The sequence below is a fragment of the Gavia stellata genome, chromosome 2 (genome assembly GCF_030936135.1).
Source record: "Gavia stellata isolate bGavSte3 chromosome 2, bGavSte3.hap2, whole genome shotgun sequence".
NCBI classification, from domain to species: Eukaryota; Metazoa; Chordata; class Aves; order Gaviiformes; family Gaviidae; genus Gavia; species Gavia stellata.
In genome coordinates, this window is record NC_082595.1 from 85,178,008 (window position 1) to 85,203,882 (window position 25,875).

Sequence of the window (25,875 nt, forward strand, 5' to 3'; positions counted from 1 at the left end):
CAAAAAGAATCCACATTTTTGTTAGCACAGTTTTACTAAGCAGCTTTTCAAGAGAACTGATGGCTTTGGCACAACATGGCTAGTTTAAGCTGAATGTTATTTGGCCCCACTTTATATATAGGTCTTGGTTACACTGAATAAAGTATGGCTTGCTTTTCAGTGTATTCATTTGAAAAAGAAAAAAACAAGATGCAGGCTTTCCTTGCACAGCAACATACTGTAAATGCCTTATTTTTCTCTTATGATGGCTATCTTCCTTGGTGGAAGTTGCTGAGATCTGTGGAAATTATCTTGACAGTATTGGATCCCTCAGCTCATTTCACAGTAAACAGGGAGTTACAAATGTGGAGCATCTCTCAACTCTCTGCTCCTGAAAGAGATCTCTGATACATGAAGTAAATGAAACAGAAACTCTACTTGTTGTAGCATAATATTCACTAATTTCTTCTTTTAGTTACTAGAAGATGGTATCACTTCACACCAATAAGTACTTGAAATTTGGTATATCTCTACAGAATTGGTACACGAGCTGCATTGCAGTTTCTGTTGCCTCCATTGCACATGTCTTGTCCGGGAACTACTTCAATATTTTACCCAATTACTACTTAAAGCAGAATGTATAAACAGTCATCGGAGCAGGGATCAGAACCCAGCACCTCCTTCTCCCCGCAGAGACCCTTGCATGCTCTGATGCAGAGCGCTATGTTCCCTCTTCCTCATTTCACACCAAGAAATCTTGAACCCTTTTTTTAACCTGTATCACTTCCACAACCAGGAGGTTGTTGCAGAATAGTCTCCAGGCTGGTTGCTGGGAGATGAGGGTTTGAGGCTAGGTTTCAAGCTTCTTCAGACAATAAGGAAAAGGCAAACAGCTGCTTCACTTCTTCTGTGGTTCAAAAGAAACTAGTGCTCCCTGCTGTTATGAAAGGATGATTGAGGACCAATTTCAGGAGAAGGTTTGGGGATATCTTATGTCCCTGAAGAATGTGATGCCGATCATCCTGGGTGACCAGGTTTTTCTGACTACTTAGTTCCTACCGAAAACTCAGTTGTGCATCATGTCAGTTTTAGATGTGTAAGTAGATGGTTATCCAGTAAGCATAATTTGATGTTACAAAACTGTATTGCAATGTCCAAGTATATACGTGGATCTAGCCCTTTATCCATTTCGAATTTCATGTCCTCAAATAACCTATTTTTTTTAAAGAAAGAAGGTTATAACCTCCATAAGGTTATTTTCAAACTGGGGGAATGGTAGAGATTGACCTACTAGCATCCAGAAAAAATCCCATCTCCTTTCAAAAGCCCATTAAAGCATCAGAATTTCCTTGTATAAATACAATCACAGGCTCAAATTGCATGTGGTAGAATAAACACTGAATGCTTATTTCCATCTTCTCCTACCTTTACTACAAAGCAGTAATTTATCGTGATGTTTGAAAAGCCTAACTGTTTGCAAAGGTAAACCCTTGATGCTCAGGAGTTTCAAATTTAGTTTATTTGCCTTCCAGCTTTCTGCTTATTGCTTTATAACATTACATACAAACCCAGAAACTCTGCAGTTATGTTTCTATATCCTTGTAATGTAGGTGCTTTCAAGTATGGACATCCTCTTAAATGACTGGCACAGAACCAGAGAAAAATACTCATTTAATACGGCTCCATCTCCATTGGTGGATTATTTTTTTTTTAAGCTTAGCATAGTTGGTTTTACATTGCCCTTGTTTGTACTTTCATTTGCGTCTCTGTTTTGAATTTTGATCATTTCTGACAACATGCAGTCCCAAGGGACTCACATAGCCTGATTACATACATTGGATGTTTTGTATTCTGCATTGCATTATCATCTAATCAGGTTAAAGTGGTAAAGATTTACTAATGGGAACATTCAGTTGCCCTAGATTTTGTCTTAAATTTATTAAGTTGCTTTACTTTAAAAGTTGATCCACTTTAACATCATTCAATCTGGGATGTTAAAGGACAAAAATGGCATGTTACATTCAACTGATATTCTAAATTACTCTAAATTAGGAGGAATTTTGTTGACACACTCAGTAAAACTATGATTCAAACACTTCATTTCTGTTCATATTTATCCATTTCCCACAATGAACATGATGAAAAAAAAGAAAACATATTCCAGGAATTCTGAGATAGTTTAGTATAAGTGAAATATAAATAACTCCTAACTATACTGAAAATTAAATTTCAGTCAATGTTGACCTATTCTTCCCAACAGCTTCCAAAAACCAGTGTGAAAGGACTCTCTGCAGTTGGAAAGTCTTCTCAAAGATAAGATGTGAAAGTACAAGATACTTGATTAGAATTCAGTTGGCCAGCGCAATCTCCGATGTGTCATAAAGTTGGGGAATTTTTGCAATATGACGATAATTCGGTATCAGCCTCTCGGCAGCTTTTGCCAGCTGGATTGCTTGACTGAGTTTAAAACCTGACCTCTTCTAATGCTTTTGCCTCAAGGAATGACAGTGCAAAACCCACTGGTGTTCTTGAGGGTATCAGATCCTATTTAGGGGTGGCTTATCTGATATATGGGGTTGTGAGTTACCTTATACCGTCTTCCACCTAGTTTCCACCTGATCTTCTGCAGTGCCTCACCCATGACAAACATTTCTTCTTTCCCTCCTCAAAGGAAATCATGCCTTGGTACTTCGCCAAATCCCTCTTACAAGATGTATACTAAATATTTCTTTGAAATCATCCCCATTACTGGAAACCAGCTCGCTTTTATAGCACAGTAACAAGCCTGACTCTCAGGCAGCCGCTGCAAATCACCTGATTGCAGAGAAAACCCTAGACACTGGCAGAAATGAATTTTGCTCTCCTAAATGCTTGTCCTGAGCACTTTGCCTCCCAAGACACAGCGGTGAGGACTCTGTGTGCAGTTTGCACCCCCCTGTGGCACTGACAGTGAAACGATGCATTAAGTTTAATCCTGACTTAATTTGAATGCTGACAAAACTCGGCTTCGATTTGCTTATGTATGACCAACAGGCTTCAACCACAAGCTGTTGTATGCATAACTGCTATGCAAATTCAACAGTTCCCGCTGATCAGCAACCGAAGATACAGATAAGTCTTTAGGCTAATGAACAGAAGGAATGCATAATCGGAGGCATAGAATAAGCAGCTATAGCATCTGGGCTGTGACCTTATGGGTCTTCAAGCTAAGAAGGGTCAAGCCCTGACCCTTGCTAAGTCCCAGAGTAGGCTAAGGAAGGATGTGTCTGATCAATACTTTAGTGGATATAGAAGACGCTTCACTCACGTAACCCCAAAAAAGTGTTGCATATTGTTAACAGTCATGTTTTTCACTTGCATACAGCAATGTGCTTTATAGAAAAATAACAGAAGTGCCTTACATATTTTGATTTTAAAAGAATATTTTTTTTTCCACATGCTGCCCTAATTGGCCAGGAACCCTTTCCAGGATAGTACAGATATTCTGCATTATTTTGTGTTTTTTAAACTGGTTAATACATTGCTGTAAAAAGGGAATGCTTATTTGGGACTTACAGCTATGGCATGGAAAATGTGTTTGCTAGAAACAACCAATCCAGTGGGATGAGTGGTAATCATGTTGTGAACAGTAGCTGCACAAAAAGAGAACAATTACAGACATCTTATCAAAGCTATTAATTTACTCAAGCAAAGCAAAGCAGTTGTTAAATTCCATTATAAACATCTTTGGAATAGCAAAGTCGAGATTCTTAAAAATACTTAAGTCTTCAATAGCTCTGTGTACACATTACTTAGAAGTATCTCCACGCTGAATAACAAAGTAGACTGTAATTAAGTTAGAAGTTGGCATTTCTTAGATGGGAGTTTGCTAGATTTTGGTATTATGAAAAGTCCCTTTCTGAGCTTCCTACCTTGTTCTGAAAATGAGATAACATGATTCCTGAAGAGTTAGTAAGCTAAAGTGGGTTTTGTTCATTCATTTTGTTAATGCATGCATTAAGTAAGGTAGAAGGACAACTTAAAAGAGGATAGCTAGTTGTAATACACATGGATGCCAAAGATTGGCCTACCATTGCCTGTTCAGTTTGATTTCTCAAAAATATGGGAGTGAGGTCTTCTCACATAGCTTGTCTTCCAGTATTGTAGCACAGCTGATCAGAGAGACAGTCTCCTTTTTCCTAAAATTGACATCTCAATAGAGAGTATGAAGAATATGTTCAGTGGCGTATATGGAACGATCACTCAACAGTGCTTTTGGTTTCTAAGGGTAGGAGGAACTATAGAAGGAGTTGTTATTATAAGAAATAAGAATGGGCTGTTAAGGCCTCTTTTGAGAAAAGGAAATCCTACTGGATAAAAATCATAGCGTGCTTTCAAAGATAAATCTGAGAGTTGAGACATCTTTTCTTCAAAGCTTCAATAACAACTGCTATTGTACTTCATCATTGCATATTCCAAGCTGCTACATAAATACTAACAAAATATCTCTATAGCACCCACACAACACCATGTCTGGGCTCTTTCTAATTTTCATATTATAAACTAGAAATGAAGAAGGTGAAGAAATTGAAAGGCAAAATCTGTCTCCATGGGTCTGTGTGATCAGAAGAGACTGAGGGCTGCCGAGCAGCCAGTAGAAGATACAGGCCTGAAGCAGGATGTTCAGTGCTGGGATTAAAGGAAACACTTTCTCTTTTATGGCAAAATCTGGAGCTGAGGACAGGCCACAAGAAACCTAATCCCTGACTAAGCACATCAGGGGCCCTGTTAGCCCCACCCAGTACAGCAAAGTGCCCTCCATGCCCTGCAGCAAGCTGTGCACTTCCAGCTCCCATCAGGAAGACACCTATCTGTGATCATCCTGCTTTCTGAGATCCTACAGAGTTTCAGTTTATTATATAATAACTGGCAGCAAAATATTCCCGGCACTAGAACTAATTACGAAGACAATCAGAGATGGAATCAGGCATCTCATGTTTCTGTTTTTCTGCACTTACCTCTTGCTCTCTCCACATCACAATACAGCGAACAAGAATTCACTTAATTGGTTTTAAGTGTTCATTCCCCCCCCCTCCCCTTCCGAACTTCACCATGAAGTACTGTAGAAGGAGAAAAGAGGATTAGGATAGAAGTGAAGGAGGTCAGGAGGAGCAACCACTAATAAGAGATCCCCTCTTATTTAGCAGATTGTTTCACTATATTATTGGTAGTTTTATGCATAGCAAAGAGTGCATCATGTTGTTGCTTTGGATTATGCAGGTTTTGAATTTTAAAATGGGTAAAATGTAGTAATAACAATTCACTTGTCCAGCCCATGAGAACTGACAGTAAAAGGTTCTGACAGCAACAATAAATTTTATCAGATCTCAGTCACAGTACAAATTTCTTCTGTAAGTAAAGGTACATTTTAAGCCCCTCAAAAAAAAAACAAAAAAAACCAAAAAAAACCAGGCTGCAAGACAAGCCTAAAATAATAGCTGTTTTAGTATCAAAAAATCTGGCATCTAGATGAGCTGAATGAGGGCTGTCTCTGCATAACAAAGTATACTCCACCTCTCCAAGCCGAGAATAGCATACCCCTAAACATTAACATCATACCTGGACCAGCATCAGGTTACACTTTTGAAAGCCTGTCACAGTAGCTCCCACATGTAATCACAACTCAACCCCCCATCGTTTTCTAGTCAGGTGCCCTGGAGAAACCACAAGTCTCTCCAATCAGAAAATGCAGAGGAAGAGAAATAGGCACCTTGCCCCGCTCCCCCCCCCCCCCCATCAGGACCCCACAGGTCCTGATGACCTGTGTGTAACGTTGTATCCTAAATTCTCAACTTGGCATTGAAATGTTGTCATTCAGACATCTCCGATTCCCACTTCACCCCGAACAGGGGCGCCAGAAATGGCAGCAGCCCTATCCCTGCACTGCATCAGTGCCTATTTACGTTTCTGGAAGCGCTTGTTTTTTGGATGGCTGGGAAGTCTGAGCGTGCATATAGTCTACACGCCGAGATCAGCCGTTTGTTTGCCGAAGCCGTCTTGGCAAAGCGTGACCGAAAGCCGCCTGTCGTGCCCCGCTACCCAGAGGGGCTACTCTGAGAAATCATGTTCCTTCCTTCCCTCCCTCCCTCCCTCCCTCCTTCTCCCTTTCCCTCCCCGCCAGCCAGGCGCGCCGGGCTGTTCTCGGGAAAGCGGGGCAGGAGGAGGGGGCCCGGCGGGGCGGTAACAAAGAGCCCGCCGCGGGCTGCCCGCGGGCGTGGGTCCTTCCCAGAGACGGATTTATATGAAGGATGTCACCAGCAGCTCGGTGACGGCAAATCTTTCCCTTGTCCTGGCGGGGGAGCCAAACGCTATCGATTTGTAGCCCGGAAGGTTTTTTTTTTTTGGTTGTTGTTGCTGCTGCTGCTGCTGCTGGGTTTATTGTTGGGGAAGTGGGAGGCTCTCTCGCGAGCTGGTTGCCCAGCCGCAGGCCACGGCTCTCCCCGTGCATCCCTCCAAATGCATTCCCACTATTTTTTGGAGGATCACCCTCGGCGCTCCGCACACGCACCCCTCTTTCGCCCCTAAATTCACGGCAATGGTGAGCGGCGTCCCTCTCCCCTACCCTCCTTTTCCCGTGAGATGCTCTTCCACGCCACGCGGGGCGGGTACTCGCCGGTGCTACCGGAGGCCGCGCATCCCGAGCCGCTCCCCACGCACCCTTCCCTGTCTGTCTGTCTCCCCGTGCAGAGCTCCGGCAACGCGTCCTACCGATGCTCCATGTCGTCCTCCGCCGATTTCTCCGACGAGGAGGACTTCAGCCAGAGGTCGGGGACCGTGTCGCCGGCGCCGGGGGACACGCTGCCCTGGAACCTGCCCAAACACGAGCGGTCCAAGCGGAAGATCCAGGGCGGCTCCGTGCTGGACCCCGCCGAGAGGGCCGTGCTGCGCATCGCCGGTAAGGCGCGGCCGGAGGCTGCGGGGAGGGGGCGGGTGGGGGGGCAGAGGGACCCCCGTCCCTTGGCTTTCCGATCGCGGCCCCTCCGCTGGTGACTAAGCTCTTTGGCCGCCTTTTCCGGCTGGGTGAACTCATGCGTGTGGGAAAGCGAGCCGAAACACGCGCAGGTGCGCCCATTAAACTTTGATGCGAAAACGCATTAGCGGCGCGGGGGCTGCAGCAGCGCCGTTTCAGCCGGTGCCGGCTTTTCGGCCGGCAGGCCGAGGGAGCGCTCCGCCTCTCTGGGTGGAAGCGGCGCTGGGCCGCTGGAAGCGCGGGGAGAGGCCGCGGTGGAGGCGGCCAGTGCGGGGGGCGAGGCGCCGGTCTTTGTCCGTGCGGGGCTGCGGCTGCGGCTGCGCTCGGGTGGGCCGGGGACCGGGACGGAGCCGCCCGGTGTGCCGGGGGCGCGGGCGGGCACTGGTCCGCGGCCCGGCCACAAGTGATGTCGAAAATAGGGCGGAGGTGCGCTTCTCCCCGGCGAAAGCTGGAAAGCGCCTGTAAATGAATCCCAGGAAGATGTGGCAGTCCTCGGTGCTCCCCGGGGACGCCGCTGTTGTTGTCTCCCCTCCCCCCCCTTTGGCTGCTCCTCCGTGGGTCCCCTCCCGGGACATCATTTCCCAGGGTAACGCATCTTAACGGCGCTGTTGCGGGCAGCGGAGGACGCGCTGGCAGAGGGTGCTCTGCGGTGCCGGGCTCTCGCCAGCCGTTCAAGGCAGCCGCAGGGGGGGGTTGCGGAGCTGGCCCGGCCCGGCCGCCCGCGGGGCTCGCCGCCGCCCCCCGGAGGCAGGGTGCACGGGCCGGGGGCCCGGCGCCGCGCCCCGCCGGGCCGGGGGCAGAGCGGGAGGGACCGCTCGGGGGCGGGCCCGGCTCCGGGTCAGGGCTGGGAGGCGTTGGCGGGACGCAGGCGCGGTGGGGACGCGGCCGGGGGCGGGTGAGCGGCGGTGACACCTGCGGCGGGGCCACGCCTGCCCCACCCCACCTCACCCCGCCGCCGCCGGGGTAGCGGCGTTCCCGCACCGGCCGGTTGTCAGTGCCGGGGGCTGCCCGTGGGGTCCCTGCCCGCGACCCCCCGGCGGTGTCCGCCGTGCTGCAGCTCCTCAGCGGCAGCGTCGCAGGGCGTCGCGTCCCCGCCCAGGCGGCCGCCGCCACCCTCCTCGTCCCCGGGGAGAGCGGGGCAGAAACACGGGGGGGTGGGCGGGAGGCGGCGCAGGGACCGAGCCGCGGAGGCAGAGCTCGCCGGCGCCGCGGGCGGTGCCTCGGCGATGGGGCTGGAGCCCGGGGGGCTGCGGCGGGGAGGCGGCGGTGGCCTCCGGGCTGGGGCCGCCCCCCTCCGCGCTCCGAGGGGCGGCTACCGAAACCCGAGCGGCCGGCGGGGGCGTTTCCTCGGCCGGGCTGCCAGCGCCCTCCCACCCGCCCTTCCTCCCGCTAGCCGCTGGGTTTTCTCTTGTGCCGCCCCCGAGGCTTCTGGCTGCCCGGAGCCGCGCGGGGAAGCGGGCAGGGTTAGTCCCCGGCCATGGCTGGCTACCTCTCCCCCGGCGCGTACTTCTACGCCGAGGAGCAGGAGTACCTGCAAGCCTACGAAGATGTCCTGGAGAGATACAAAGGTAGGGCAGCCCTTCCCGCAGCGGGGCCGCCGCACCAGCCGTGGCTGCCGCTTGCCCCGCCGGGCGTGGCGGCTGCGGACGCTGGCGGGGGCGCCGCGGGGGGCGGCCAGGTGCGCCCGTCCCCGCCGCCGGCGTGAGGGGGGGTCGATGGCCCCGCGTCCCTGCGTGGCGTCTGTCGGGGGGGAACGGACCTCGGCGGCTTCTGCGATAAATAAAAATGCTGTCTCTCCCTCAGCAGTGTCGAAAGGCGCTCTCTCGGGTTTAGAAGTCCCTTTTGCGAGTGGAATGCGGACAGGGTGATTCATGTCTCGGTGTGCATTTGTATTTAAAGCTTTAGTTTGTTTTGACCTTTTGATGTTGGTTTTTTTTGTAGTCCGGCAAAGAATGATCTTAGTTCGTGTAGCACCTGAGTTTTTTCATCGAATACAGAAAAACAGAGGAAAAAGGCGTTTATCCATGACAAAGATGCATGCAGCTAAATTTGTCTTGATAGAAATGTAAATTACGTTGCTTTCTTAAATTAATCGGGATGGAAGAGATGATTTGGGAGACATGATTCATTACTGTTTTTTGGTACGGGCGCTAATACCGAATCTGAAAATGCTTATCAAAAGTGTTACGGGTCTGATTTTAATTCAAGTGAAAAAGGGATGGAATTAACTGTTTAAATGGAATCTTCATCCCAGAAATAGTTTTTAGAGCATGCCACAGCATATGCTGGCGTTTGCAGTGCTGAGTCCCTTTGTAATGTTTGGGGAAGAGATAGGTTAGATTTTACATCTGAAATTTCCCAGCTGTATGTTTCCAGTCAGTTCTAAAGGTTTTTGTTAAATGGTTTCCACTGATGGGAATGGGAGTGGCATAGTTTAAGTCAGCTTGATTTGAAGATACCGATAGTTGATTTTATTTAATCTGGGTTGTTACAGGTAATATTTTGAAAAATAAACCCCCTACAGATGGTTATGTTGACATGGGAACTTGTCAGGACCAAGTCTACTTTATACCTGTGTCACTTGCAATTTCATGTGTCATTAACAGTATTGACTAATGACTCCTTTGTGTCTGTTGCCCATTGTGTCAATGCAGCTATGGAGCATGTGCACTATTTCTGTACTGAAATGCATTAGTGCATTTTAGTTGAGAAATAATTACGGTTTGTAATAGATCATGTTGAAAAGCACATCTTTATTCCATTCTCTCCTATTTTTTTTAAGTCACCAATTACTTTATATGTAGCTGAACTGATTTTTGCAAAATTTTAAAGCAAGTAGACTGTTTACTTTGTAAATAAAGAAAACACTGAGAAAACTTGTTTTTCTGTTCTGGTTCTAATGCAAAGCACTGCTATTCTGCTTTAGATTACCTTTGATTTGCTGCTAGAGTCAGGTTTAATAAGGTTCATTCTCATACCAGTTTGTCTACTTGCTTAAAAACCTGGGAAATATATTAGGCCTAATTTCCCCTATTTCAGTGAGAGTTCTATCAAAAAAAGGACTGAAAGATTTTTTTTTTTAAGGGTTGAGGACAAAGGGATTTTAATTAAAATAAGCTCCTAAAACAAATTCATATCTCTATTAGAATTAAAGGACATTCTGGAAATATTTGAGTATATCATATTGTGGGGGTAACATGGGGTCCATTCACATGCTATTTTCAGTGACAGCCAAATCCTGAAATTATTTGGAAGGATCCAGTTTCTGTTGTCTTAGTTTTTAGTGTCATATTCAGTATATTGGTATGCTGTGTTTTGCTGCTCAAGGGAGCAAAGGTAAAGATTTGGACTTGTTTTAATTAAGATATATTGGAAACCTGGAAAACACATTATTTTTTAAAATGTGTTTCCAAGCCGGTCATGATTTCCCATCCGAGTCCCAGTAGTATGACTTCACTACAGCGATTGTTGTTCTGATGACTTGCTATGGGAGCTGATCTAATCAGAAAAGAATTGCTACAATATAGGCTTTGAAGAGGGAGTGCCATTCCTCTGAATTTCTCGGTTTTGTAAACACTGCGTTTAGTAGTTTTCTTAATCAAATGCAAACCATATTGACTTTATATTTTTAAGATGAGCTCCAACCCATAATTCTAATGCTAATACTATTTTCTTTCCTTTTTACAGTCTGCAGAACGCTCTTGTATTCATCTAGGGCGTTATCAGGGTGCCAGATTATGTATGCCCCAGCTGTTGAGTACTGTAACTAGCAGAGTCAGCTGTACAAAATTCATTGCCTGTCTTGGAAGGCTTGGGATTGTATGATGCTGCATCATTAAGGCATTCGGGCAGTTTGATTTAGGAAGAGAAAAGCAGTCCTTTTGAAATGTAGAAAAGTGAGATTTTACTCTTCATCCATTTCTGCAGCCAAAGTAGGCTGCGAATCTTGAAGACCGTGCAATACCAAGTACCTTGTTGCTTTAACAGTTGAAACCAGGGTATTTGTACATCTCCAAATTCTGTCTGCTGACCATGTCGCTGGCTGTGACAGTAAATAATTAGGCAACTGTTTGCTAAATCTGAGATAGCAAACAGTTCTTCTGTGCTATGGGAGGAGAGAGTGGTGTTTTCTGATTCCTGGTCAGCTCAGTTGCTGGCTGTCATATTATTTTTCTTGATTCATGTAGTAATTAATTAGCGGTATTTTTAAAGCATTTTGGTGGAGGAAAAAAAGTCCCATTATCTCAGATGATTTAGAAATCATGCTGAATCAAGCTACTTATTCAGGGGAAAAAATGCTTCTTTGTTAGTAGCACCTCTAGGAATTCAAAGGCAAAGCCTTTATTGTGATAGTGGCAGTAAAGTGTCTAGTATATTTTATCTGAAATGTTTGACGTCTTTCATATCTTGTTTGTGACTGAATAGGAAGATGAAAAATCTTACAAATATTTGTTAATATAACTAACAGTTCAACTTTATCTCAAAAACTGTATTTGAGTTCTCTAGGAGGTTGTAAAGAACTTAACTTACAAAGCAGCAAGACTAATTTTTTATCTCGCCATTGCCTGGGAACAAAAATTACCAAAATTACTGTTAGCTGTAGCCTTCTTGATAAATAAGAAAGTGTCCAGTAGTATTTAATATTTTAAAAATTAAATGTATGTTAAATGCCATATCTATCAGATGGCATAGGTATGCATTGTTCCATACCAACATTCTTTGAGTATTAAATATTTGAAGATCACAATTTTAAGCTTTAACTGCAGTGCATTAATTAGATTTACTCTGGTATGTATCTTAAGTAATACAGCAAGAATCAAGACTTACATGATCCCTCTGAAATTGTATAGTTCATTTTGGGTAAAACTTTTTTGTGTTTTTCAGTTCAGGTAGTAAACATTTATTTAAGTATCAATTGTAATGACCTTCTTTTCCCACAAGATTTTGAACAATTATGTAACAAAGTTGCCTCCCTTTGACATAGTTACTGAAATGGGCACATCTGTTAATGACTGCATGATTGCTGTTTCTGAAAAAGAGCTAATTCTTAGAGTTAAGTATTGAATAGATCACAGTTATTCAAGAATGTTCTTACAATCATGTAATCTGTAAAATTTTAAAATATATAGGGTTATCTGGCCTGTACAGACCTTTTAATGCTGTAGATTTTGGCTCTATAGGAAACAGACCTGTTAGAAAATTCAGCTTGACGTGACTGTCCACAAAAAATAGAGCCTTGTGGTTCAGGGACTTGACTAAATTGTTGTCAGTGATAGGAAAGGTATCACATACATGTTTTCCTTGGATTGGATGCCTGATTACTGCTTCCTTAGGGTAATTTGGGCTCGCTGCGTAGCCTCTGTCTCTGTAGGAAGGAGGGGCAAGTCTGGGACTGGGAGTAGGAGAACTCAGGTTGGGTTGTTTAAATTCTGATACTTATTGGCATTTCTCTTATTGGCATTTCTCTCTTGCTTTAAGAAGATCTGTAATGCTACGCGTTCAGCTGAAGCACGGCAAACAGTTCGTTTCAGTGTTCTGAGAACAAAGATGATGGAGATGGAGGAGAGCTAGCAGGTCATCTGATGCATTTGTTGCCTGTGTAGGGTTCAGGGGTAATGTGATTTGCTCTAATGATTGATTGAGGGTAGCGTCAAGTAAAGCTGTTCTGACATTGTTTGGGTACAGTTTTTGAATTAAGACAAAAAAACCCAGATGCCTGTCATCCAGCTCCTTTGACCTGACTTCAGGAAAGGACCATTTGCTCAGAATGGTTTTTGTGCATCTGAAAATGAAGCTCCTGCTGCATTTTAGGAATTTGGAGGCTCCTAAATGTGTTTGGCATCAGACTTAGTCCAGGGATGTTCTTCTTAGAGGTGGCTTCGTAGAGCAAAGCCAGGATGGGCCGTGGCAGACGTTCCTGGCTCTGGAATCTGTGAATTTCTGAATTTCCTTATTTGTGCTCTGAACTCAGGGGCCTGAATTTACAGCCTGCAGAAATCTTGCTCTTCTGGGCTCTTGGATGCAAACTAACCAGATCTCTTGCTTCAGGGCTTCTGATTTTGAACTCGGAAAGAAAAAAGTGGAGTAACTCATTAAATGCTTTCAATTTATTTTCCTTCTCCTTTGGCATAACAAAAAATGGTGGCATATAGGTGTTAGTTTTTCAGGGTGTATAAGGCATTTCCACCTTGGATGGTTTTCTTCCACCTCTTTTCAGGTGCTGTTAGTATCTAGCCTTGGAATTGATCGCTTTTTTTGTTCAAATAGGACAGGTTTTTTGGACTAGTGGAGGGTATATATGGATTATCCAGCTGCACGTCACCTAATCCTTTCTTTGCCACTGTGCAAGTCTTCAGCGTGATGACACTGTTGTTTTCCCTGTTCCTAGCACATTTCCTACAGCAGGTTAGCCTCCCGGGAACGAAGGATTTTAGCCAACAGAAAATGCCTTCAATTAGGAATGGAAACGCAATAGCATTTGTGCTGTGTGAAGTCAGACAAAGTTAATGGACTCCTTGGGCCATGTAAAAATGTAAAACCTGCAGTTTTACTCTGTTTCAACATTCCTCCTTCTTTAAGCAGAAAGTTGTCACTTTCAAGCTGCTTGAAGATGGGATTTTTTTTTTTTGAGTGCATTTCATCCTAAATATGAAACAGAACTTGCTGATTTGACTTGTGTGAGCACCACTTGAGCTATGTCAAAGAGGTCTTAATTTCGTTGGAATAAAATAATTTGAATCTGAATGTTAGCCAATTCAGTGAGGTTTTGTCTGTGTAAAGGCCTCAAGATTTGGGCAGCAGTTTCTGAAGTTGAGTTTGATGGTATACATAAACTGTGGTTGCGTCTCCATGGCTTTGAAAGATACCTGTTTGGATGACTAAGGCAGGCAGAATTTAGCCATTGATTCAAATATCTTTGGTATGTGAATTGGGGCAGAGATCAAAGGTCTGTTTCATTGCTTTTTTGGTACTTCCCAATTCCCATTGAGTCAGCAACATCTTTTAAATAGAACTCACAAGAATATTCCATAATTCTTTTTTTATGGCCAAAACCAGGAGGTGGTGAAGTGTGTTTGTGGGGAGAAGATAAACTGCAGTCAGCAGTGTTAAAAGGCTTGTTTTGGCTCAGTTTATATTTTTGGTTGAGGTGTTTCTAATTGTTTGCTGAGATCTAGTTTGCTAATCTCTAGTGATATTTTCCTTGAAAACCAGATTATGTGTTCTTTTTTGTTCTCTATGCTGTTTAAAAGATGCCCCATTAGAGGAATTTATTTGACCATTTTGCTAGAACTTCAACATGTACACGGAATGAAGTGCTTTGTAAAATAAAAATGGGCTCATTCACATGCTTGAAGTTAAGTGCAAGTATTTTATAAGTTCAGGCTTAAAAGAATAAAGTTTTGTAAATGTCAAATATGAATGCAGCTTATTGCTGCATGCCTGAAATGTTTCCTGTAAAACATCATTAAAGCCGTTTAATTTAACAAAGCCTTGATTTTCTGTAGTGGGTGAAAATATTTGTACTGAATGCTTTCAGTCAACCCAGCTTTCAAACAGGTGAAACAATGCTTACAAAGACACTTCAGTCCACAGATCAAATCCTGAAGGGCATGTTAATAGCCAGATCTTACAAGTTGATCTGTGTAGGCAGACTCCGGTGCTTTTGTGGGAATACACTGGCTTCAGAAATCCACCCACGCAAGCCTCTTCCCGAGATTGGGGCCCAAGTAATAAGCTCAGCCTTTAATAAGGCATACTCCTACTGAAATCAGTCATCTTTTAGGGCATTCCAATTTGGCCTTAGCTGCTTTAAAAGCAAGTTAGTGTGTTTCCGGATTTAATTTTATTATACCTGGTGAATACATAATTTTGTTGTGGAGTGTAATCTATCAGCTTTTTGGATTTTGTACATTTCAAACAAACTGACAATAGCTGCAAATAAATCTGTGAAAGGACAAAGATGCTAGGCAAATATATTGAGAGTTAAATTCTGCACATTGCAATTACACAATTAGTGTAACTATTCCTGTAAGACAAGGAGGATTAGGCCTTTGATTGGCCTATGCTACTGAAAAGCCCAAATCTGCTCTTGATTATAGCCACATGGCCCTTTTGAACTTGGTTTGCTTTTAAATACATTTTCATTGTTCAGTTTCATAGTTAATATGTGAAATTACAGTATATAATAATGTGTTCTACAATGCATATAAATACAGATCAGCGATTAAGTGGGGTTCATAGCCTAATTGTGTTGGAAAACTAAATTAGTTTGGCCTGAGATTCAGGTATCCAGCTATCTGACACTATGACAGTTTGCACCACTTGGGTCTAAAATTAGTAGAGCTCTTCTGTACTGGGATTAGAGAGAAGTGTGTATGTTTTAGTCCAGGAAATGGGTAAAAGTCTGACGCTTTATACGTCTTTGGGAGGGATGTTTCAGGCAATTTATGGAGGAGAACAGAGGCAATTTACAGGTGAACAGAGAAGTCCCCGAACGTCTTTTGCTGGGTGCTGAAATGGGTATCCTGTCATCCTGCTTGGAGACTTTTCTTCTGCCTGATCAGGTTACAGTCTGAGTGTTCCTCATGTGACAAGGTCTTTTAGGCACTGTAGAAGCAGCATTAGAAAATGCACGTGGTCATTTGGACAGACATTTTACAGTAATGATAATAATAAAGCATCCTGAGCAGTTCTAGCAAAAGAGGTTTTTCAAGAGAGGAATGGCACTTGTGATGCTGTGGTTTTTACTCAGACAAAACTTCTGTTAATTTTGGTAGGAGTCAGGAACTTAGCTATTGACGTTTATAAATATTTAATGCTTTAAATTACTTTGCCTTTAGATAAATTTTTAATCTAGAGATAAATGGTTTACATTATGTCCTAGAAATTAGGAAATGACTCGACCATTTGTCGAGCCACTGCTGTGTAGTCATATGTAACTTTTGGGAATAAGTTATTGTTGCTAAGGTAGTTCTGGTTTCAGAGTAGGGTATTTTCAAAAGCACACACAGCAATTTGATTGCTAGCCCCAGTGACTTAATACAAATTAGGTGCTTCACTGTTGTTTGTGCCTTGGAAATTCTCTCACAGTGACTATACATTGTTCAGATCATAACCTTATGCTTGGGACTGTATTATAATACCATGTATACAGATTAGTCCTGCATTTAAAACTCAGTTTTGGAAAGGTTTTAAATATGAGATCTTCTCTGTAGGAAAATTCATCATAATTTTTAGAAAGAAACTTGATTTCAGAATCAAAAAGGACATATATTTCAAACATACTGAAATTTTCTTTGTATTGTAGAGCAAACATTTCTCTCAGGCTTTATGACTTCTACCCTCTTTGTTCAATTTTTAACAAAACGATTGCTGAGAAACATTTGTTGTGGTTTTGGGTAGGTTTTTGCTTTTCTTCTTTGCAGATAACTTTTGTTGACGTCCAGTTTATGCTAGAGTTAAAGCAGCATTTGGCTCAGTATCTTCTTAAAGGAGAGAAGAACAGACACAGATGAGCTACAGGAAGAAAGCCAAAGTTGATTAGGTCCCTTATGAAATTACCTTATAATTTCACCATGCTCAACAGCATACTTTTGCATTGTTTTGTTTCAATTTTTTAAAATAGAGCCCTTGAGTCCATATACTCCTTGTGAGGCCAGTTCTAGCCTACCTCTGAGAGTAATAACCCAAATTCTAATTTTCTGCTTGTTTCTGTTGCAAATTGTATTAAATGAGATCAAATTGATTCATGTAAGCATTATACGTTTCTACTTAAATTATACATTTATTTTTGTTTTCTCACGGATATATGTTTCCTTCAGATCTTGTATTACACTGAATCAGTCCAGCTGTCCAACATGCTGTTTGAAGTGGGTTTATGGTAGCACTGAGCAGCTATCTGTAGTTTGCAGCATCAAATGTTTATAATATAAGTTATAATCTAATTTATAAAGATTACATTAGTGTCCTAGAAGCAATACATGTTTATGCCTTGATATTTTGACTGTCATACTGAGGCATTTTTTGGCTTTGGGAACAATGTAATACTCGAGAGAATTTAAAGAATTAAGTTTACACTTAGAGAGCTTGCATGTCTGCGCAATAATGTGCTATTTAATACCAAATGTAAGGATCTGATTAAATAACATTAGAAGGTGGGGGAATTATCTTTATTCTAAACATGAAATGCATTTTGAATTTGGTGCCTAGATTTTTGTAGTTGTTTTATTGACCAACATTGTGAATGGTCTGTTGGAGATTTAGATGTATGAATAAAATGTTGATGGATCTTTTTACAGTTTGTGCTGGATGTTGAATTTTTTTCTTGTGTTTCCCCAACCAATACAGTTTGAGTCTACTCATCTCTGATCGTCTGTCATTTGCCGTCTTCAGGGCATACTTCATTGAAGGTTGCATGCTCTCTTCTGTTTTCCTAGTAAGAAATACCTCAAGAGTGTGTGTGTGTGTGAAGCTTTTTTTTTAGGAAAATACTTTTGTTCCTAGCATCTGGAAGGTTCCCCTTTCTTCCTTCCTCCATCACTTTCAAGTTAAATTTTAGCTGTAGGTTGGATTCCTTGTGGTCCTGCACCTACAAAGTGCAGGCAGAAGATTGGCTTGCTTTGAGGGGCTTCTTGTGGAACACACTTGCACATCCCTGTGCCAACTTTGCAGAGGAGTGAAACATACTTCCTCCTCAGGCTGGTCCCTTCCTCGTTGTGGTGGAAAAAGAGACCTCGATTCCAGTCTCCTCCTGCCTGCCGCTGGAGCGGAGAGCACCCGCAGAGCACTAGCTCTAGTCCTAGAAAGCAGCACGGGCTTTGCTCCCTGAACTGTAGTTGAAGCTGTAGAGAAACCTTTGAGCTTTTCCTGATCATAATCAAATGTAAAAAATGTACGTGTGTGGAATGAGATTTCTCAGGCTGTCTGCCCGTGTGCTGGTTCCTGCTGTGAACTCGAGTTCCTAGAGTCGGGATAAAGCCCGACTGCGACTTGAGTCTTGGGTCATGCACTGATGTGCTGGTGTCCTACGGTGAGAGCGTTTCAAGTGGAGAGTTTAATCCCTCTCAGTGAAAGTGCTGAGAGAGAGAAGAATGCCCAGGGGACAGATAGTACTGTGGTCACTTCTTTTGAAACGATTCTATTTCTTTAGCTCTTGGTTTCAGTACTCTAACTCATACCTGGATGTGTTAGCGTTGCTGTTCAGGGTGAGTCAGTCTGGTTTCATGCTTGGACCTCACACTGTGAATGAAAGCAAATGCTTCCTCTGTGCTGTGTGCAACCAAGTTAATTAATTATGCAATGCAGTAAGATGCCTTCTGTATCTTAACTGCATTTTAAACCCCCAAGACTTGTTTTCCATGTATTGGCTTAACGACTCAGCTGATAAATAATTTTAAGTTGATTTATTTGCCTTTTTTTCTTCTTCTGAGTAAATAAACAGGCCATTGCAGTATTTATCTCAATGACTAGCAGTTAGTGTTGACAAATGGCTTAGATGCTATGTGATATAATGGAGTCTGCTTGCAATTTGATTTTGTCAGGCTAGCAAACAAGTGAAAGGGATTCTAATTAACATTTTTGGTCTTTTCATATTTTTTTATACTTCAGGTAAAATGCTTTTGGTTGTGTATTTCATGATTAAAAAAAATCTCAGGTTCTACAATCTCTTTGCGCTTCTACGTTCTTTCCTTCCGATAGTCCTAAAGTATTTAATGACTGTACCTGCACTTCAGTGCTCCTTCTACTGATGTACTTTGTGAGATGAGACAGTGTGATTGTATGTAGTACCTTTGTTGCGTTACTGTTTTATGTCATCTATCTTTGATATGTATTTAAGAATTCCCTTTGATATTTTTCTCTTTTAGATAGTCCTAGAATACTAAGTATAAGATTTATTGATCTTTGTGCAGTTAGCAGGCAGTTTTCCACTGATGGTCTTGGAAGTTCAGAGATGCTTAGCTTCTCTGTTTTTCATTCCCACTGCTTCTTTACTTTTTGTTTAAATTATATTTCATATCCTGTCATTCTCTAATAATCTTTCCAGTTTCAGTAGGTTGTGTTTTGAGTCTTAAAATTTTGTAGTTCTCCCAGTCTGAAAACATTTGTATCATCAGACAAGATTCCATTTTTTTTGTTTACTGCCTTCTCCAAATCTTTAATAAATGCAGAATGCATTGATGCTTTCTGGAAAACCACACCATTCTTCTGACATTGGAAGGCAGACAAAATTCAAGACTTCATTATTCTGTAAGTAATTTTTCAGGCTACAAAAGGATTACACAGTATATCCTAGTTGGTTTTAGTCAGCTTTTGGAAATATATGTCAATTTTCTCTCTGTTTACCTATATATATACACACCTTTTTTGTTTTTAACTCAGAGGAGTCCAAAGAATTATGGAGGAATTTGATTTGTCATTGCAGAAATTATGGGAATTTGGCATTGTATTCTCAGTATCTTTCCCAGTATTTTAGGAGGGTTTTTTTGTTTTAATTTGTGCTTTACAGTTACTCCCAGTGGAACTAATCAGAGCTGCCTCAGTAATTTCTCAAGCTGCTTCATTTATTTCTTGCAAATAATCTGGAGAATAGTGATGTATTTTAGTGTACATTTTTGTAAGCAGCTTTTTTTTCTCTGGTACCTTAAGTTCTTTCTGAATTTGTAGCAAGGTGATGGTAATTGGCTGTGTAAGCTGCTTGTTAGGTGGATGTGTTTAGGTTTCCTGTGCGACTACATAATTTCTTCTTTGAGACTCCTTCCTGTGATGGAACGTGGTAATCTTTCAGTAAAGGAGGCTGTGGGGAAAGGAACAACAAATTGTCGTCTTGAAGACTAGGTCCTTGCTCGGTGAAGAGTTTATGCAGATACTTAGCCATTGCAGTGGCTTGCCTAGTATCACCGCTTCCCTGGTTCTGATCATCCATGAACACGTGTGTTATCGTCTGTTTTGTAACAAAATTATATTTTCTTTTTGAAAGGTACTATATCTCTTGTTTTGTTTGTTATCCTGATTTTCCAACCATTGCTTGGGTAGGGCTTCTAGCTCACTAAGGAAACATTTCTGGCATAGCAAACTTGTATAGCGTGCGTCTGTGTACTTGTGGGCATTGGGCATTTAGATTACTAGTCTGCTGGTACCGAAGTAAATTATACTCCATAATGTTCATGTGAAAAGGGATAAACATTGCACTCTTATTCCTTTTTTTAAAAAGACTTTATAACATCCTTCCATCATCTAACAATGTCTATGGTACTTGTATAGGATGGGAAAGTTTTAGGAAAATAGGGGGACGTGTGTGTATTGTAAACCAAAATTTTCCCTTACTACCTAATGTTTTCTTGTTTTCTCCTATTAAGATATGTATTTGAGTAATGTTGCTTTAGTTCTAGTTTCTCCTGCTTCTATGTGACTTACCTGTTAATGCTTTACTCAGTTTCATGATTATAAATCTTTGTTATTTTTAATATAAGCAATTTATAGATTTGCCTTTTTGAAATCCAACATCACTTTTGACATTTGCAATCTTAACTGCAATAAGATTTTCAGCTGTTTGGAGGCCTCATACCGATCTTCTGAAATTTATCTAAAAGTTGAACAAGATGACATCAGGAGTGCCCTCCTCATTGTTAAAAACAAGTGATCCCCAATCTTGTCCAAAATACTGACAGTCTGTTCTGTAATCATGCAGATAAGTATCTGTTAAATTATATCTTGAAGCAGTTAATCAAAATAAAGACTGAATGAAGATTTCAAGATTTAACCTTTTAAAATTAGCAGAATATTTTTTTTTCTGATTTGGAAGGCACTAAAAGCATTTTTATTAACCTCGGTAACTACATATTTATATTTCCCTCTTCTCCTGCTTCATCTTCCCCATCATCATTTCCTGATGGATACTGTTGGCTGCTTTGTGAAGAGTGGAACCCTTCATGATCTAACTCCTTCTTCCTGTGAAGTTTGTAAACAGGAATTTTTGTGTGTCAGTTACTGCTGATATTTTTAGTGTGACAACAGTTTTATCTGCAAGCAGAGCTTTTTATCTAACCCATAGGGCCATTTTCACTTTTGACATCGGGGTAAAGCTATTTTTATGTTTTAATTGGTATCACAGTTGCTGTTAGCATTGTTTTAGTCTGGGCCCTGAGGGCAGTAATGGGCCTGACTGTCCCAGCCCGCTCCCCCGCCTGCCCACAGCCCAGGACCCCATGTCAGCTGCCCTGGGGCTGTCAGCCCGTGCTCCAGTGATGCTGTGACAGGGCCAGACTCCAGCTCCCCACAGCCCTGTCCTGCTTGGCCATGGGTCCTGCTGAGCTGGGCCCGCCCACAGGCCCACGGCCTGGCCCGGCCTCAGCCAGTGCCCAGGGAGGCTGCCCCGCTCCTGGCTGGGGCCGTGGGATGGGTCCTGGCTGCCAGCCCCTGCCCTGCTGCCCCCTCCATGGGGAGCCACCGCTGCCCGCAGCACCCCGACCCCAGGGAGCTGCTGGCCTCCACTGCACTATGACAGTTCTGTGCAGGCCCATCTTTTGCTTCACCTAGTTTCTCTGTAAATTGCCTTTAAATTGCCTCAGTCTTCAATAACCAGACCAGGTATCCTCAGGGTATTCGGCTCCCTGAGCTGGAAGACAAGGATGGAGAGCAAAATAAACTCCCCGTGATCCAGGAGGAAGCAGTTAACAACCTGCTATGCCACCTGGACACTCACAAGTCTATGGGGCCTGATGGCATCCACCCAAGGGTGCTGAGGGAGCTGGCGGAGGAGCTTGCCAAGACACTCTCCATCATTTATCAACAGTCCTGGTTAACAGGGGAGGTCCCAGACAACTGGAGGCTTGCCACCGTGACACCCATCTACAAGAAGGGTCGGAAGGAGGATCCGGGGAACTACAGGCCTGTCAGCCTGACCTCAGTGCCAGGGAAGATCATGGAGAGGTTCATCTTGAGGGCACTCACGGGGCACGTGCAGGACAACCAAGGGATCAGGCCCAGCCAGCACGGGTTCATGAAAGGCAGGTCCTGCTTGACCAACATGATCTCCTTCTATGACCAGGTGACCCGCCTAGGGGATGAGGGGAAGGCTGTGGGTGTTGTCTACCTGGACTTCAGCAAAGCCTTCGACACTGCCTCCCATAGTATTCTCCTGGAGAAGCTGGTGAATTGTGGCTCAGACAGGTGCACTCTTCACTGGGTAAAAAACTGGCTGGATGGCCGAGCCCAGAGAGTTGTGGTGAATGGGGTGAAATCCAGTTGGTGGCCGGTCACAAGCGGAGTCCCCCAGGGCTCAGTTTTGGGACCGGTCTTGTTTAATGTCTTTATTGATGATCTGGATGAGGGGATTGAGTGCTCCCTCAGTAAGATTGCAGATGACACCAAGCTGGGTGGGAGTATTGATCTGCTGGAGGGTCGGAAGGCTCTGCAGAGGGGTCTGGACAGGCTGGATCGATGGGCTGAGGCCAATTGTATGAGGTTCAACAAGGCCAAGTGCCGCGTCCTGCACTTGGGTCACAACAACCCCATGGAACGCTACAGGCTTGGGGACGAGTGGCTGGAAAGCTGCCCGATGGAAAAGGACCTGGGGGTGTTGATTGACAGCCGGCTGAATATGAGCCATCAGTGTGCCCAGGTGGCCAAGAAGGCCAACGGCATCCTGGCCTGTATCAGAAACAGTGTGGCCAGCAGGAGTAGGGAGGTGATCGTGCCCCTGTACTCGGCGCTGGTGAGGCCGCAGCTCGAATCCTGTGTTCAGTTTTGGGCCCCTCACTACAAGAAGGACATTGAGGTGCTGGAGCGTGTCCAGAGAAGGGCGACGAAGCTGGTGAGGGGTCTGGAGCACAAGTCTTATGAGGAGCGGCTGAGGGAACTGGGGTTGTTCAGTCTGGAGAAGAGGAGGCTGAGGGGAGACCTTATCACTCTCCACAATTACCTGAAAGGGGGTTGCAGAGAGGTGGGTGTTGGTCTCTTCTCCCAAGTGATGAGTGACAGGACAAGAGGAAATGGCCTCAAGTTGCGCCAGGGGAGGTTCAGGGTGGATATTAGGAAAGATTTCTTTACTGAGAGAGTGGTGAAGCATTGGAACAGGCTGCCCAGGGAGGTGGTGGAGTCATCCTCACTGAAGGCGTTAAAGAAACGTGTGGACATGGCATTTTGGGACATGGTTCAGTGGGCATGGTGGTGTTAGTTGATGGTTGGACTTTTATGATCTTACAGGTCTTTTCCAACCTTAATTGTTCTGTGATTCACTACTAATTAATTTCTTTCTTTGTAATTTTTTCCTCTCTCCTGGCCTCATGATTGGTACCTGCATAGCAACTTTTCATTTTAGAGTATGGTTTACACCTGCTTGGCTTTCTGTACCTTCCTGGCCAGTTGTGTTGTATCATGTCTCGTTTAGTGTCGGCCATTCTAGAAATTATTGTGTAGTTGAAAAACTGCTCTGTGAAAAAAGTGCATTTTACAGATGTGTTAAGACAGTGTTATTGATGCAGTTTCTGTGAACATAAAATTAATTTGTTTATACAGCTTTGGTAGAGCTTGATGCAGATTTTCTGACATGTGTCTGTGTTGTACTTTCTCAATTATGGATGTCTGTTTACTTGAGGGGAAAAAAAATAGGCCTCTCCTTTCTCTTCACGCTTTTGAGCTTTTAAATCAGAAAGGAGTATGGAGAAGTTCAGTTTTAGGTCTGATCAGTGTTTTCAGTACAGACAGGCCCAGTAATCAGCAGTTGTCTTGTCTGCTCAGGGGAGCATAGCTGCAATAAGTAGCTCTCGTTACTCTTTGCTGTAGGAATAGTTACGAAATGCCTGGAAAAACCCTCTTGAATTAATCTTAAAATGTGATGGACTAAATACTTTTTGGTGTTGAATTTTTGTTTGCTCTGCCCCTAGCCCCCTTTTTGAGGGGGCTAAAATGTAACACCAGTGAAATATTTTGTTCAGGAAATGTAGATCTGAGAAAAATGTCTAGAGAATATGGAGCAATGAAGGTCTTAGAGGGAACATGAAGAATTGAGATAAGGGCACTGTCTTTATATGAGGGCTTGACAGGAAGATTGGTCAAATGTATGCTTCCAGATAATGGCTTTTATTGTTATTAGTGAGGCTTAATTACTTCAGCCTTTAGCCTAAGTAACCCAGTGATGGAGACGGAAGAGCTCATTGCACCACTTTAAATTTACTGACAATAACTTTAACAAACACTAAGGAGCTAGGAAGAGAGCTCTCCTGTAGGAGCTAGGAGAGCCTCATGCTTCATGCATATGTATTGCTAGTTGCCAAAATAATTAATTAATGTTTGGAAAATTCTATGATCCTTGCAGTCTGTTGTTGTGCTAATTTGATACCGAGCCCTCACACCACCCAGTGTACAGAAAACTCCTTTGTCTGGTCCAACCAAGAAATGAAGACTGAGGGGTACTAAAGCCTTAGTGCAAACTCAGTGGTGTTTAGCAGTAATGGCGTATGTAACAAGACTACATAGAAGACAAAGCGCAAAATCCAGTCCGAAATTCTGCTGAAATGGGGATGTTCTGTACAGTAGTCCAAGTAAGCTGCTTTCCACCATTGTCAACTTCTTTAGGAATCTCAGTTTGCGAGGAGCATCAGTGTTTGGCTTAAAAGGCCTTTGGGTATCTGTGTTTTCTCAGAAATATTGCGTTCTCAGGGGTTGTGCTCTCATCTTCTGCTTGGGGTTCACTGCATGCCAAGGGTCATATAGCAAACTGCCTGGATGTTTTCTTTGGTTTACTAACCAGGGGAACCTAATCTAAACCTGAATGCTGCTTCTGTGTGCATTTGCGTAAGAATAACAGTGATTTGAGTATTTGCCTGAGAATTAAACGTAATTTTAGGCCTCTCTGATCTTGAAGAGTTTTGATTATCTGCAACCCAGAATGCCACAAGTTTTGGAGTGTTTGGGTAGGAATATAATGTTTTTCTCTTAAAATTGAGTTACTGTGCGAACATGTAAGACTAAGAAGGCTGAAAGGAAAGCAAATGCTAGATTGGTGTGCAGGAGAGGAAAGTGTAGGTTCTGGTCTTTGCCTCTAGGGCTGTCGCTGGTTTTTGTTTGCTGATGTTTATATTCATACAAAATTGAAAGAATAAGATGAAACACTGCGCTGAACTGTACTGAATAGTAACACTTCCACAAAGAACCAGAGCCAAGGAAATTCCATTGACGTATTCAACATTGATAACCCGTATAAAATGTAGAGCTGTCAATATCAAGAATACCAAGAGAGGTTATGACACAGCCATTTGAGGATGTAGATGCCTTCATCGAAAGCACTGATAATCTCCACTCTCTTGAGAGTAGAGGATCAACATGGCATGATCTGTGGTAGAAAACTATAAAAATTCCAGCAGAATCAGGCTACGGCAGGCATCTGGAGCAGTTTTTATGAAAACAACAGTGAGGATTTGGAAGATACCCATGATTGCCCTTCTCCATAATACCTTCTAATCTGTCAGCTGGATACGAGGATGGAAACTCTGAGGAACTTGTTGGGGAGCAGCGAGCGCTGATTGCTCTGCAAGGGACAGGGAGCCCAGTGTGATAGCCAGGCTGGTAGAGACCCTGCCCGCGGGGCCCAGCCCCACAGCTTCCGAGTGGGGCAGGCCTGGGGACGCTAGCCAGGTTCAGCCAGCAATTCAGATCCCCCAGGTGGTTGGGGGCGTGCCCAGGGGGTCTTAAGAGAACTATTAAGGTTGACCAATCTCCCTTCAGCACAGGCTAATAAACACTTCGCTGCTGAATCTAGTTGCATGCACTAAATCACTCATTCCCTCCCTGCCCTATACCACATCTTTTTTTTTTTCCCCTCTCCATAGAGTGGTTATTTCCAATGTTGTTAAAGGGTTCCACAAACAATGGGACAGATTCTGCTTTGC

The 25,875-nt window shown here is 43.5% G+C and overlaps 1 protein-coding gene across 4 annotated transcripts in view; it reads left to right on the forward strand.

The window, feature by feature from the left end:
• DST (dystonin) overlaps positions 1-25,875 on the forward strand; it is a 319,817-nt gene that overhangs the window by 27,071 nt on the left and 266,871 nt on the right. For 3 of the 4 annotated variants that reach the window (XM_059835841.1, XM_059835842.1, XM_059835843.1), the window contains exon 1: positions 8,466-8,556. In XM_059835841.1, coding sequence (XP_059691824.1) covers positions 8,466-8,556 — 91 coding nt within the window. Of the gene's footprint in view, positions 1-6,705; positions 6,914-8,465; positions 8,557-25,875 lie in introns of those variants that run through there. The other variant, XM_059835839.1, reaches the window with a different exon arrangement.